Source organism: Cynocephalus volans, chromosome X, assembly GCF_027409185.1.
Source record: "Cynocephalus volans isolate mCynVol1 chromosome X, mCynVol1.pri, whole genome shotgun sequence".
NCBI lineage: Eukaryota > Metazoa > Chordata > Mammalia > Dermoptera > Cynocephalidae > Cynocephalus > Cynocephalus volans.
Genome location: NC_084478.1, coordinates 45,850,957 through 45,865,934, shown reverse-complemented (window position 1 = coordinate 45,865,934; position 14,978 = coordinate 45,850,957). Strand labels below are relative to the sequence as shown.

The window sequence follows — 14,978 nt, the reverse complement described above, 5'->3', positions numbered from 1 at the left end:
AGAGCTGAATAAACATTTTTCCAAAGAAGGTATACTATGGCCGATAAGCACATGAAAAATGATTGATATCACTAACCATCAGGGAAATACAAATAAAAACCACAATGAGATACTACTTCACACATTAGAGTAGCCACCATGAAAAAGACACATAAAAGCAAGTGTTGGTGAGGATGTAGAGAAATTAGAATCCCCGTACATTGCTCTTGGGAATGTAAAACGGTACAAGTGCTTTTCAAGACAATTTCATAGTTCCTTTAAAGGTTAAATATGGAATTACCATATGACCCAGAAATTCCAGTCCCAAGAATATATCCAGAAAAAAAGAAAAAGAAAACATATTACATAAGAAAAATTATACATAAATGTTCATTGCAGCATTACTCATAGGAGCAAACCATTGGAAACAACCCAAATGGCCATCAACGGATAAATGGATAAATAAAATATGGCATATATGTACAATAAAGTATTATTTGGCAGTAAAAATAAATGAAGTACTAATACATGCTACAACGTGAATAAATCTTGAAAACATTATGCTAAGTGAAAGAAACCAGCCACAAAAGACCACATATACTGTTATTACCCTTTCCTGAAATGCCCAGAATAGGCAAATCTATAGTCACAAGGTGGATTTGTGGTTTTCACTCAATGGCTGAGGAAAGAAAGACCAAAGTGGTGTGTTGGACTTGCAGAGGGAGAGAATATACCTAGGAATATGAAGTGGACTGGGGAAGGGGAGATGGGAAGGGAAGTTGGGGATAACTGGGGGGATAATTGAGTGGAGGACACAGGGTATAATCACAATTTGTGGTAATGGACATGCTGCCAGTATGGACCTGGCCATCACATCTTAGGAACAAGTGGTAACAATTTGCTTTTTACCCCATAAATATTCATAACCAATAAAAAAATCCCCCCACCAAAAAAAATCAGTGGCTGAGGGAGTGGGATGGGGGTGGGCTGAGGGAGGCATAGAGAATGAGTAATAGGTGTGGTGTTTCTTTTGGGGGGTGATGAAAGTGCTCTGAAATAGATTGTTGTGATGGTTACACAACTGTATAAACAGTGAATATACTAAGAAACACTGGATTATTCACTATAAGTGGGTTAATTGTAAGGTAGGTGAATTATATCAAAATAAGGCTGTTATTAATAATGACAACAGTATTCTATATCAGTGTAGCGAATGGAGGGGGCAAGCTAGAAGGAAGAGAGGCCATGAGAAAAACAGTATGCTTATTTCTAATGAGACAGATTGAAAATACGATGTTAGCAAATGTAAGCAAATTCACATTTAAAGCATATTTTCAAATGGACAAAAAAATGTTTCTCCTTTGAGAAATCAGAAGCAGGTTTGTACTTTGGTATTTCTTCTTATACAAAACATTTCATCATTACAGGAAGTAATTTGCACCTCTCATAATAGTTGAAAAATGAGCTTCAGCTTTTAACACTTTAAACTCCAAAATTCACATAGTCATGGTCTGTGATTATTGCATTACTCTTACAAAGTTATACTGGCTCTTTTCTCTCATAAAGTTGCACTTTAGAAAATACTGCTTACTCTTTTAAATCCAGAAATACATGTACAGTTTCATGTCACATTCTTTTCATTTGATTATACAATTAATAAAATGTGAGCTTTCTTGGTATTTCAGCAAGAACAAACTTTGCATGTTTCCATAATGAAAATTAAGAGCAAAATTAGATGAAATTGAAGTTCTGAGAAAATGAACAGGACTGATGAATACTCAGAATGTTTTATGGAGAAATATTAAACAAGGAAGACTAAATTTGGAAAGCTTAGAAAAGCAAATGACTAAGTGGAAACATAATTATGTACAAATACCTGACAGATGTCAAAAGAGGAAAAAGTGACACATAGAAGCCAAGAACATACAGAAATAATTAACAATGTCATGTTGATTTTTAAAAAAATGAAAATCAAAATAGAATGTAAAACAGAAGACAATTGATACTATGCACCATAGTGAATAATTTTACATTGAAAATTGCTGTTAGATTAAAAGTTATCAAAAATGTTATTATTGTATGTTGGTACAGAGGAACAAAGTTATGATAACAATGATCTTTAAAACACAATATTAGCATACTCCCTAATATAGTACTTTTAAAAGAGAAGAATGGGGCAACTGAGCAAAGAGATGGACATTCTACATTGATATTCACTTTTCAGAGATAAGGCTTTAGGAGATAAACACAAACTCAGGAGGTTCACTTCCAATATCCATATCTCCTAATATCGACTTCCATGGCCAGCATAGCATGGATAATTGAAAGATGTTGATTCTCATGCAGTAATGTAATCTCTTTTATTAAAAAATGAAGTGACTGTTTTCATAACATTGTCATGCTGTTTGCGTTATTATAGCTTCATAGTATAGTTTAAAGTCACGTAGTGTTATACCTCTGGCTTTATTTATTTATTTTTGCTCAGGATTGCTTTGGCTATTTGTCCTCTTTTGTTATTCCATATGAGTGTTAGAACTGTTTTTCTTTTTTCTTTTTTTCCATTTCTGAGAAGAATGCCAGTGGAATTTTGATGGGGATTGCATTGAATCTGTAGATCACTTTGGGCAGTATGGACATTTCCACAAGGTTAATTCTTCCCAACCAAGAGCATAGAATGTCTTTCCATCTTTTTATGTCTTCTTTAATTTCTCTCAACAATGGTTTGTAGTTCTCATTGTAGAGATGTTTCACATTCTTGGTTAACCTTAAAGTATTTCATTTTTTTGATGACTATTGTAAATGGGCTAGCTTTCTTGATTTCTCTTTCTGCTAGTTTCCTTTTGGAGTATAGAAATGATACTGATTTTTGCATGTTGATTTTGTTTCCTGCAATTTTGCTAAAATCATTTACCACCTCTAACTGGTTTTTTTGTCACCTCACCCAAGTTAGACTGGCTATAATAAAAAACAAAGAGAATAACAAATGCTGGCAAGGATGTGGACAGAAGGGGACCCTCCTACATTGTTGGTGGGACAGTAAATTAGTACAACCACTATGAAAAATGGTATGGAGGTTTCTTAAACAACTACAGGTAGATTTTCCATATGATCCAGCAATCCCACTTCTGGGTATATGCCCAAACAAATGAAAATCATCATATTGAAGGGATATCTGTATGGCCATATTCATCACAGCTCTATTTCCAATAGCAAAGCTATGAACACAACCTAAATGTCCATTAACAGATGACTGGATAAGGAAAATGTGGCATATACACTCAATGCAATACTACTGTACCATAAAAAATAATGAAATTCTGCCATTCTCAATAACATGGATGAGCTTTACCCATCAGCCAACAAGGTAAAATTTACAATGTCTGGCATCCATTACATATTAGGAATTGTAGAAGAAAAGATTAGTGTACTTGAAGACTTAGCAAGATAAATTATCCAAAATCTAATGCAGATAACAAAGAAAATTTAAAAATATTTCATAACATCATTGAGCTTAGATCAAACTTCAAGCAAGCTAACAAATGTGTAATTGGAGTTTTTGAAGAAGACGAGAGAGAAGGCAGTACAAAAAACATATTTGTAGAGACAATGGCAATTTTTCCCAAGTTTGATTAAAACTGAAAACCCCAATATCCAATAACTTTGATAATCCTCCAGCACAAGAAACACAAAAAATGACACCAAATCACATCATCATTATATTGCTCAGAAACAGTCATAAATAGAAAATCTTAAGAGTAGCCAGAGAAAAAAAGACATTAGAAACAAAGAAAAATCAGGGTGAAATCAGGTTTCTCGTCTGAAAAAATGCAAGTGAGAAAACAGGGCAGCGACCTTCTTAAAGTAGAAAAAGAAATGAAAAACGGTCAACCTAGAATTCTATACACAGCGAAAACAGCTTTGTAAACAAAGACAAAATAAAAACTTTTCAGCCACGCAAAAGATGAACACATTCTTCAGTAGGAAACACAGAGTACAAAAAATGTTGAAGGAATTTGTTCAGTCAGAAAGAAAATTACACCAGATGAAAATATGAATCTACACAAAGGAATAAAGATTACTGAAATTGATAACATGAGTAAATACATAAAAGCTTTATATACTGAAATCAACAGAAAAAAATAATTAAAATGAGATAAACAGCGACATAATGTTTAAGCAAAAGCAATTTTTTAAAAACTAGTGTGTATTTTATTACATACATGAAGGAACTTCAAAAAGTTTATGGAAAATGAAATTGAAAGATAATACGAATCATTCCATGGAGTTTATGAAGACCCCTTATATAATAGCAAAATGGATATTGGCAATAGAACAAAATTGACAGGCGAACTCAATCAAATAGAAAACAGAGATAAATCAATGAAATTAAAATCTAGTTCTTTATGAAGATCAATAAAATGTACTAAACTTCAGCCAGTCTGATCAAGAAAAACAAGAAGACACAAATTACTAAAATCAGTAACAAAAGTGGTGACATCACTACAGATTCCACAGTTATTTACAGGATGACAAGGGAATATTAGGAACACTATACAGCACTAATTTTGACAACATATATAAAACAGATAGATGCTTTGAAATACACAAACTAACCAAGTTCATAAAAAATATAAATAGATAATCTGAATATTTTATGCCTATTAAAGAAACTGAACTCATAGTTAAAAGAAAAACAAAACAAAAAACCTTCCCACAAAGAAAGCCCCAGGCCTAGGTTTGCCTCTCTGGTGAACTCTACAAGAATTTAAGGAACAAATAATACCAATCATACACAAATTCTTCCAGAAAATGAAGACGATGAGCTCTTTTTCAAACCATTTTATGAAGCTGGAATTACCTTAATAGCAATGCCAAACAATGACACTAAAGGAAAAGTCACCAGATAGCACGTACAAACAGTGACGCAAAAATATTTTCGCAATATTTTAGCAACTATCATATGCAGAGGATAAATACAGAGCATAAAAACAAAGTGGGGTTTATTCTAGGAATTCAAAGTATGCTTATCACTTGGAAGTCAATCAATAAAACTTACTATTTTAACAAAATTATAAAAGAAAACCTGCATGAACATCTTAATGGGTTCAGAAAAAGCATTTGACACAATCCACTGACTTAAAACAAAGTATTTGTCACAAACTGTCAGAACACTAGGAATATAGGGGAATTTCTCCAAACTGAGAAAGTCTACAATATGTACAAAAACCCTACAGCTAATACCTTACTTATTTGCTTTCCCCCAAGATCAGAAAAAAGACAAAGATTTCCACTCTCATCACTTCTAGTCAACATTATACATAGATTCCAGCCAGTGCAATAAAGCTAGGATAAAAAGATATTCAAGTTGCAAGGGAAGAAAGAAAACTGTTTTTATTTGCAGATGACATGACTATGTATGAAGAAAATAAAATGGAATTTGTAAAAATGCTCCTGAAACTAAGAAGTGAGTTTTCCAAAGTTGATTGCTATAAGATCAATGTACAAACAATTACATTTATATGTGCTAACAATAAACAATTAGACATTGCAATTAAAAAATGCAATATTACATATAATAGTATCAAAAACATTAAACATTTAGGGAAAATCTGGAGAACAGAAAGATGTGAAACACCTATACACTAAGAACTACAAACTGTTCTTGAGATTAATTAACAATCACATAAAGAAATAGAAAGATGTACCTTTCTCAGGGAACAGAAAACTCAATATTGTTAGGATGTCAATTATTCCCAAATAGATCCATAGATTCAACAGAGTCCTAATCAAAATCCCAACAGGTCTCTTTTGTAGAGATTGACAAAATGATTTTAAAATTTCTATAGGAATTCAAAAACCTAGAAGAGCCAAAATAACTCTGTAAAAGAACATTGTTGGAGAACTAATACAGCCTCATTACAAGACTTATTTTAAAGCTAATGTAACCAAGTGTGGAATTGGTGTAAAGAGAGAAAAACCAACGGAACAGAAGACAATATGCAGAAGTGGACCAAGAGAAATACAGACAACTGATATTCTTCAACGTTGCAAAGGTAATTCTGTGGAGAAAAGAAAGTCATTTCAAAAAATAGTTCTGAAACTATTGGATATCTGTAGGCAACAGAAAAATTTTTTAAAATAAAAAATCCATATCCTGTGCCATTTTCAAGAATTAAAATAGATCACAGATCTAAATAAAAAAGTCCTTGCGATGTTTTGTTAGGCAATGTTTTCTTAGATATAACAAAAAAACCCCACAATCTATAAAAGAACAAATTGATAAATTAGATTTCATTAAATTTAAAGACTTCTGCTCTTTGAAAGACAACAAAAGGAAAAGCCAAGGACGGAGGGAAAAAGTTGCAAATCATATATCTGATTAAGGACTTACATCCCAAATACACCAAGAATTCTTAAAGCTCAATAAGTTACCAAACTCAATTTCAAAATGTCAAAAACCTTGAACATTCTACCAGTGGTGAGATGATGTCTCAAAGTGGTTTTGATTTGCATTTCTCTGATGACTAGTGATGCTGAGCATTTATTCATATACCTGTTGGCCATTTGTATGTCTTCCCTGAAAAGTGTCTATTCATCGCCTTTGCCCATTTTTTAAAACAGATTATTATTTTTTTTTTCTACTGTATAGTTGTTTGAGTTCTTTCTATACTCTGGATATTAATCCATTGTTGGATGTATAGTGTCCAAATATTTTCTCCATTTCCATAGGTTGTCTTCCTGCTCTGTTGATTGTTTCCTTTGCTGTGCAGAAGCTTTTTAGTTTGATATAATCCCATTTATTTATTTTTTCTTTTGCTCGTGCTTTCAGGGGTCTTATTCATAAAGTCTTTGTCCAGTCCTATTACCTGGAGTGTTTCCCCTATATTTCCCTTTAGAAATTTTATGATTTCAGGTCTTATATTGAAGTCTTTAATCCATTTTGAGTTGATTTTGGTATATGGTGAGAGGTACAGGTCCAATTTCACTTAAAAAACTGAGAACAGCAAATGCTGGTGACGATGCAATTAAAGGGGAGTTCTTCTACACTGTTGGTGAGACTGTAAATTAGCACAGCCATTATGGAAAACAGTATGGAGGTTGTGCAAACAACTGCAGATGGAGCTACCATGTGATCCAGCAATCCCACTACTGGGCATATATCCAAAGGAATGGAGATCATTGTGTCGAAGGGATACCTGCACTCCCAGGTTCATTGCATCTCTGTTTACAATACCCAAAATATAGAAACAACTTAAGTGTCCATCAACGGACAAGTGGATAGAGAAAATGTGGCATATATACACAGTGGAATACTACTCAGACATAAAAAAGAATGAAATCCTGCCATTTGTAGCCACATGGATGAGTCTGGAAGAAATCATGTTTAGTGAAATAAGCCAAACTAGGAAAGAGAAATACCACATGTTCTCACTCATAACTGGGTGCTAAGAAAGAAAGAAAGACCGCAATAATTCATTGAGCTTTCAGAAGGAGAGAACAAACCTAAGGTTACTGGAGATGGGGGAAGGGAGGGAGGGGGGTTGGGGACAAACGGGTCAAATAAAGGGCATAAAGAAAAATTATGATTTATAATAATGAATTTGCTAATAATAATAAAAAATAATAAATTTTTAAAAAGTTAAATTTGAACAGACACTTCATAGAAAAGATAAGGATGGCAAAAAAGCATATGAACAACAGTTAATCATTAGGAAAATGCAAATCAAAACTGCTGTCAGATACCACTATGCAACTATTAGTATAGCCAAAATTAAAACGACTAACAATACCAAGTGTTGGGGAGTATGTAGAGAAATTGCAATTCTTATACACTGCTAGTAAAAATATAAAATAGTACAGCCACATGCTCAAAGGATACAAAATTTCAGTTTGAGGAATAAGTTCAAGTAACCTATAGTATAACATAGTGACTATAGTTAATAACAATATAGTGTATTCTTGAAAAATGCTGAGTGGATGTTAAGTGTTATCACAAAAATAAGTACGTGGGGTAATGCATATGTTTGTTAGCTAAATTTAGTCATTCCACAATGTACATATATCCTTCTAAAGTTCACGTTGTACACAATACCTACAATTTTATCTCTCAAAAACTTAATAAATACAAATACACAGTACAACCACTTTAGAAAAGTTTGATGGTTTCATAAGAGTGTTAAACATACACCTATCATATGAACTGGTGAGATCATATGAACTCCTAGCTAAAAGTTAGCCCAGGAGAAATGAAAGTATACGTGCACACAAAGACGTGAACACGAGTGTTCATAGAAGCTTTCTCTGTAATAGACCAAAACGGTAAACAGCTCGAATGCCCCATCAAAAGGCAAATGGATAAATAGTGTTCGGTCCATGCAATGGACAACAACATGGAATGAGCTGGGGGTTGGGCCCTCAGTCGCCACAGATCCCCAGTAGAATCAGGCTGCACGCAGCTTTCGGTCTCCTAGCAACCAGCATGGTCTCGGTGAAAACAAACCGCTGAAGCTGGGCTGTGGCTCAGGAGCCAGGGGCACCATGGCCGATGACTGGTGGCTGTTAAAGCCACGAGTGCTGGAACCGATGCCCCTGGGCATGCACTGCAAGCCCTGGTACAAAGACCGTCTACCTTCCAAGTGTTTCGCAAAGCACAAGAACAAGCTTCTGAGATTCCCCACCTCCCTGAACAGCCGGCAGTGGATATTTGTGAAAGAAGGGCTGGACGACTTCAGGACAGGCTGTCCACCTTGTGAAGGTCTTATCACTCGCGGCCCTAAGGAGGCCTTTCTCCCCATGATTTCTCACAGAGTTCCCCAACCCGCCCCCAAAACGAGTCGGAGAAAGCTGACCAAGGAAGCAGGCCTGTTTTCCACGCTCTCACCAGCCCAGCTGGCACGGAAGGCATTCGTAGAGAATGTTGAAGCCCGCCTGACCGAGCAGCCCCTAGCTCTCTACCCGAATCTGGAAGAAGATATCCCTGCAGATCTCTTGTTGAAGGTGCTGCAAGTGCTGGATCCTGACAGGAAGTTGGAGGACATGTGGGCTTTCTGTGAGGGCCACAGGAAGAGAACCAAGGAACCCACAAAGCTTTGTCAACACCCATCTCGGAAAGTCTTCCTGAACCCTCCCAAGATTCCCGGGTCACATCGAAACAATTCGATTCATGAAGAGACGCCAAGCGCACAGGATTTGCTCCCTGAATCTCTTCAACATAAATACATACCAAGAGGAGTTCGTAACTTCTGCAAATGGGTTGCTACTTTCGGAGACTTGGGCATTGACGAAGAGTTCATCATGAAACAATTTGAAATTGACTATGGTGAATGCAAACCAACCCACAAAGACCTCCACATAAAGAAAGTTAGTCAGGTTCCTTCAGAGCTATATTACGTTCTGGGGCTAAAGAAAAAGGAAAAGATAAAATTCTCCATACAGGAACCAGACATCAGGTGGAAACTCCAGAAACCACAGAATCTTTATCAACCAAACTGGGTGAAGATGCGGTATGGAGCATGGTACCTGAAGCCTAAGTTGTGGAAAAAACTAATAAATGATGAACCTTTGATTGACCCCAAGGTCTTACTTGAAACTCAAGGCGAGTGTTTTGGAAAGGCACCTGAAAAGGACATTCTTGAAGAACTTTATGGAACAATTGCCTTTAAGGATTTCATTCTAAGCAAGGGCTACAGGATGCCCGAATTCCTTGAGAAGCTGTTTATCAGGAAGGGATGGACATATGACTCTGTTAAGACTCCTATAGAACGAGTAACAAAAATGTACTTAATCGTAGAAGACAATGCAGAGGAAGATGATTAGGTGCTTTTCCATTTACTACTTAATTGGCTATTTCTCACTCTTATTTTAAACATCAGTCAGAATTTACAAAGAGCATCCCACGATAGATGTACTTTGACTAGTAACATCTATACTTTCAACACCTAATGCTTATAAATGTTTCTCAATAAATGTCTGCTTTGTGTTTATCAATATTTTACATATTTTATCAACAATGAGATAAATATTTGCATATCTCTTCTCAAACGTTTGTAGCAATGTGAATATTACAGTGTTATATCAATTACTTGTAAAAAACATAAATAAGAGCAGAATTACTCGGAGTTATCTAGTGATGTCAGCTAAAACATGAGATTGATCTCAAAATCGTGCTAAGTAAAAGACTTGTCTAGCTCTACTTACATTAAAATTGAGAAATAATTATGACAATTATTCTGTTAATCCAAAATTGAAATCTATAGGCAAAATAGCGTTAACCCCTTCAAAAATGAAATTGCTATCTTCCCCTTTAGGATTCCATCAAACCCCCGAAACCAGTTTGAAAACTACTTATCAAAATTATAGGTAAAACTTGTGTTATGCCATTTTATCATATCTCCCAACTGGATATATAACATTTTTCACAATATTCATAAAAGTCCATCACAAATGACTATATCTAAATCACATAAACAGGTGCAGAACAGCAGGTAGCTTCAAGTCCCTGGAAAATCTAGTGTGCAAAATAGATCTGTGCGAACAAGGCTATACAGCAACATGAAATATCCTCACATATTTATTCAGATGCACTTAATCTTTGCATTTCATGAATAACAACTTAAAATTCACTCAAATTAAAAATAAGAAACCAAGTAACTTCCTTACATTTTCAAAATAACAGGTAAAACTGTCTAGGAGAGGTAGGTTTGTAGCTAGACAGATCTATAGTGCAGATCTGAACTGAACTTCTGCTTCCAGTGATGAAGGAATGCATTTGTAAATGGAAGTATAGTATATATTTCATCATAGTAAGAAGGCATAGATACCTATTTATGTGCGAATTCTCTGTTTGTAGTCAAGCTTGTCTGTGGGCATTGTGTACCTGAAGAATGAGGTCTTTTCTATGTACTTTTGTAAGCCAAGGGCTAGAATTTTTTTTCCAAATCCATCACCAAAACTTTAAGTTAATGTCCCCACTATATGTTATTGTATTTCTGCAATGGTTTCCAACCCAGTCTCTCCTCTCTTTAAATATGTTTTTGTAAGAGGCACACCTGGTCAAATTCTCACCCTTGTTAATTCTCCAGGCTCGTCTAAATTCCCATAGATATATAAATGCAAACACACACACACGGAACCACACAAACGCTCCTGTATTTCAAACTCAGTCAATATGTATTTTTTTTAGAATACAATAAATATTTATATCTATATAAATAAATTAATATTATATCTGATTATATATTATTTATTTATTTATTTGTGAGTATATTTCTATATTATACATAAAATAGAACAATATGTAAGTTTTCTTCTATATTTATATTGTCTATCACAATCAATATGTCTTTTTTTTCAACCTCCGTTTCTTTGTGGTGCTGGAGGTAGGGTCCAGGAGGGCCTGATAGTCAACCTCTACCCACCCAGTCCTCTTACCAGGTTTTTGACTCCACCACAGGAAAGAATTCAAGGGTAGAGTCACAGTAGAAAGTGAGAACAAGTTTAAGATAGTGGATAAGAAATACAGGCTCCACAGCCAGCGTGCGGCATAGTTCCAGAGACTGAGCAGGGCCCACACCAAGTTTAACAGAAGCAAGAAACACATACTTAAAGTTCAGTACACAATGCAGGCTGGCTCAAGAGATTAATCAGCGCTTGCTGAGATTAAGTTTGATACAAAGTAAAGTATACAAACCTCAGCCAGTGAAGTGCAGGTTGCCTCCAGCAAAGGGAGCAACAACCCCACCTTCTGCTGGGATGTGGCTTTTATAGTTTCTCCACCTAATGGATATTCAGTTAAGGGGGTGGTTCCCAGTTTTGTAACATTTAGTCCTGCACATGCTCACTTGGTCTCTTCCCAGAGCAAGTTCATCAGTCAAATCCTGTCACAGGCACCAGGCACATTCTAAAATGCTCTGTGCTTTCTAGCATCTATTAGTGGAAGATCATTTAACCATCCCGGTTACCTAACCCTACTCTACTGAGCTGTCCAGGCACTGGATTTGCATAAGCCAGCCCCTCCTGGTCTCATTTTCCCTGTGTTGGTGCTGAAAATAGGTCTAACTGGCAACAGTATCTCTCCTCTAGGGGAGGGCCCAGAGAAGGGGCCTGAGATCTCAGGGAGTAACTTAAAATCCAGAGCTGTGTCCTGAAAACTGAACCCAGGGAAACTGAGCACCTCCTATACCATTTGTACATGAGCTTCCCTATTGTTAGTACTTCACTTGGGCCGTGTGATCCTGTTTCAATGCTCTCCCCACCAAGGCCAATTTTATGGTTAGTTTTATTAAGATATTATGTTTTTAAACAAGAATGTTCATTATCCAGTTGCCTTTTACTGAAGAACTTTAATATTCCAGAGAAATGAGTCACTAATTACTTCTAAATCTGGGAAATTCCCACACCTGTTTATTCAGACCTCAGAGAGGCCAATAACATGCCCTTTGACTTAGTATTAATTGGTTTCTGTGATTCTCCATTGAAGCCTTTTGCTATGTGCTGCAGTGTTCAATGTTTATTTCCTTTGAGCAGGAGACAGACCTGCTTTTCCACATTTTGGGTACGGGGCATTGCACCTCACAGAGCACGTGTTGTCATGTATAAAATAGACATCATATCACCAAATTCAGATTCTGGTCAGAAGTAAAAGATTGCTTTGTGTAGGTGCCTAATGCCACAATTGTCACAGAATTGAAACTCAACATATATTTGTTTAAGAGGATGAGGGAGCGGAGAAGAGAAAGGGATAGTAAAAAAGACACAACAGAAAGAAACCAAGTAAAAAATACCTTCTTGATGGTGTTTGTCCAGTGACAGCCTTCAATTAAATCTCACTTCTCTTAGTTGTTGCTTAAGATGAAAAAGTGTATTTGCAAAATGAGAGTCACTGACAAAGCCTCCTATTGCTTAGTGGTAATGGCTACTTCCAGTGAAATAAACTTTTCCTATAGAAATTCCATGGGTTTCTCCATGCTTTAATTAACGCAGTGGTATTAGCTGTCATGCAGACATAAACAGGAACAGTGTTTATTTATTTGGATTCATTAACACCAGTGAGACTTCATAAAACAACCTGACCTGAAATCTAGAATTTTTATAGTAAGAGAGGGAATTCAGAAGAACCAGGTATATAATTGTGTTAGTGTAGTCTCTTAAAGTTTTCAAAGCCCACTCACTTTCTTATTTTCTTCTTTTTGATGTTTACAGCATAGAACAACCCAAAAGCATTATTTTCTCCACCTTATAGCTAAGAAAACTCCAGTTATCTAAACTGAGTTATCTAAGGTCAAGTGTGAGGTCTAGAGTCCAAGTCTTCTAATTTTGTGTCTTATTTCCACACTAATGTTCAGCACTATCAAGGACAATGAAATATTCACCTTAGAACCTTGGATCCCAGTCATTGAAACTAGGGTAAGAACATATGCATCAGGGCCTCTAATAAAAGAAACATCAAGATACATTTTCATTTTCTAGAACCAGTTATACCCTGCTCTTCCATCTTGCCTGGCATAGCAAACACAGCTTTATCAGTTGTGTGGCAGGAGCGGAGATAAATTCAGCTCCTGAAGTATGTAAAAGCCACAAACCAAATGGAACTGGTTTGCATGGCCAGTGATATCCATGTCATGCCCTCCTGATATCTTATCATCTAAACAGAGGTTAAGGATATTGTGCTCTTTTCAATCTATCATTAGTAACTAAGAAATCTTTAGTGTGCGTAATAAAACTATGTCTTTAAGTAAGAAAAAATATTTAGAGCATCGTTCATTCAACAAATATTTGCATGATAAAGAAGTTGACAACAAATGGAAGAACTGAAAGATAATGAAATAGCCACACCTGTTGTTTAATATTTTATAAAACAGGAAACCTGGGATTTCTTTATTATTATTCTTTCACTGCTTCTTTTTTGCCCAAGAGCACAGCACTTAACTTTTGAATCAAATTGTATCCTGATAAAAAAGGGAAAATATTATATCCCGTCCTAGCTGGTTTTTGGAAAAAAACATTTTCTCTTTGCAACAACCCCTGTGAAAACAAGCACTGCATAATTATTAAACATTGCTAACTAGGTACATTAGGTTCATACTAAAATTGTTTTAAATAAAAGATTTGCTTAGGATAGGAAAATTGGGTATAGTAGGCTGTAGTAAATTTTCTCTCTGGTAAATCTTTCCTTTGTCATGTGTAGGTCCATGTAAGCCTCTAATTTAAGCCAGCCATGCCTCTAAAGCCAATGGTATATTCCACAAATACTGTAATAATCAATTGGATTGCAATGTCACATCGGGGTAATAAACCCTCTCAAGAGTTTGTCTGTGGGAACATGTAGTTTAATACAGACAAAGGAAATTATTATTATTATTATTATTATTATTATTATTATTATTATTATTATTATTACTATTATTATTATTATTTCTGGAGGTCTACATGAAAAATTATGAAGAGCATGGCCTTTAGTGCCAGGCAGAAATTTCATATCCTAGCACTGCCATGTTCTTATCCTGTGGCTGTAGGCAAGTTGCTTCACAGAATCTGTTTCCTCATCTCAAACTTAGAATGACGGTATCTATTTCACTCAAGTTTTTAAAGAGTAAATGAGATATGAATAATTGTACAAGTCTTGGTCATCAATTAATTTTGCCTCTTCCCTCTTCATCAGTTGGTAATGAGTGATGGTGTGCTAAATATGAAATATCTCTTTGCTTTAAATTCCCAAAATGTGAAGAGAAAACTTAAGTAAACATCAGGTAAAGCTTTACTAATTTCTCTAATATTTAGACCCAATATATATTACCAAGGAACCACTAAATTGAATTAGAATATTCTATGTTTTTTTATCTCTCCATTCAATTGCATGTTAAATAAAATAAGATTATACTTCATAGAAAATACTGAGAAATGAAATTGCCCCCAAGGACCATGAAGAAGTACACTATTTTTCTTTGTAACATTAATTATTAGCTCTATGGGGACTAAATGAAGTGTGCCTTATTGAACAT

General features: G+C 35.3%; 1 protein-coding gene across 1 annotated transcript; it reads left to right on the top strand.

Moving 5' to 3' along the window:
- The first annotated feature begins 8,517 nt into the window (after positions 1-8,517).
- Positions 8,518-9,795, top strand: LOC134367942 (protein FAM47E-like). Its single transcript, XM_063084591.1, has one exon. It carries the CDS (start codon positions 8,518-8,520, stop codon positions 9,793-9,795), a length of 1,278 nt encoding a protein of 425 aa, XP_062940661.1.
- The last annotated feature ends 5,183 nt before the right edge of the window (positions 9,796-14,978 follow it).

Excerpts from the sequence above, each read along its gene's own strand:
- LOC134367942 (XM_063084591.1), top strand. The coding sequence starts at position 8,518 with ATGGCCGATGACTGGTGGCTGTTAAAGCCACGAGTGCTGGAACCGATG.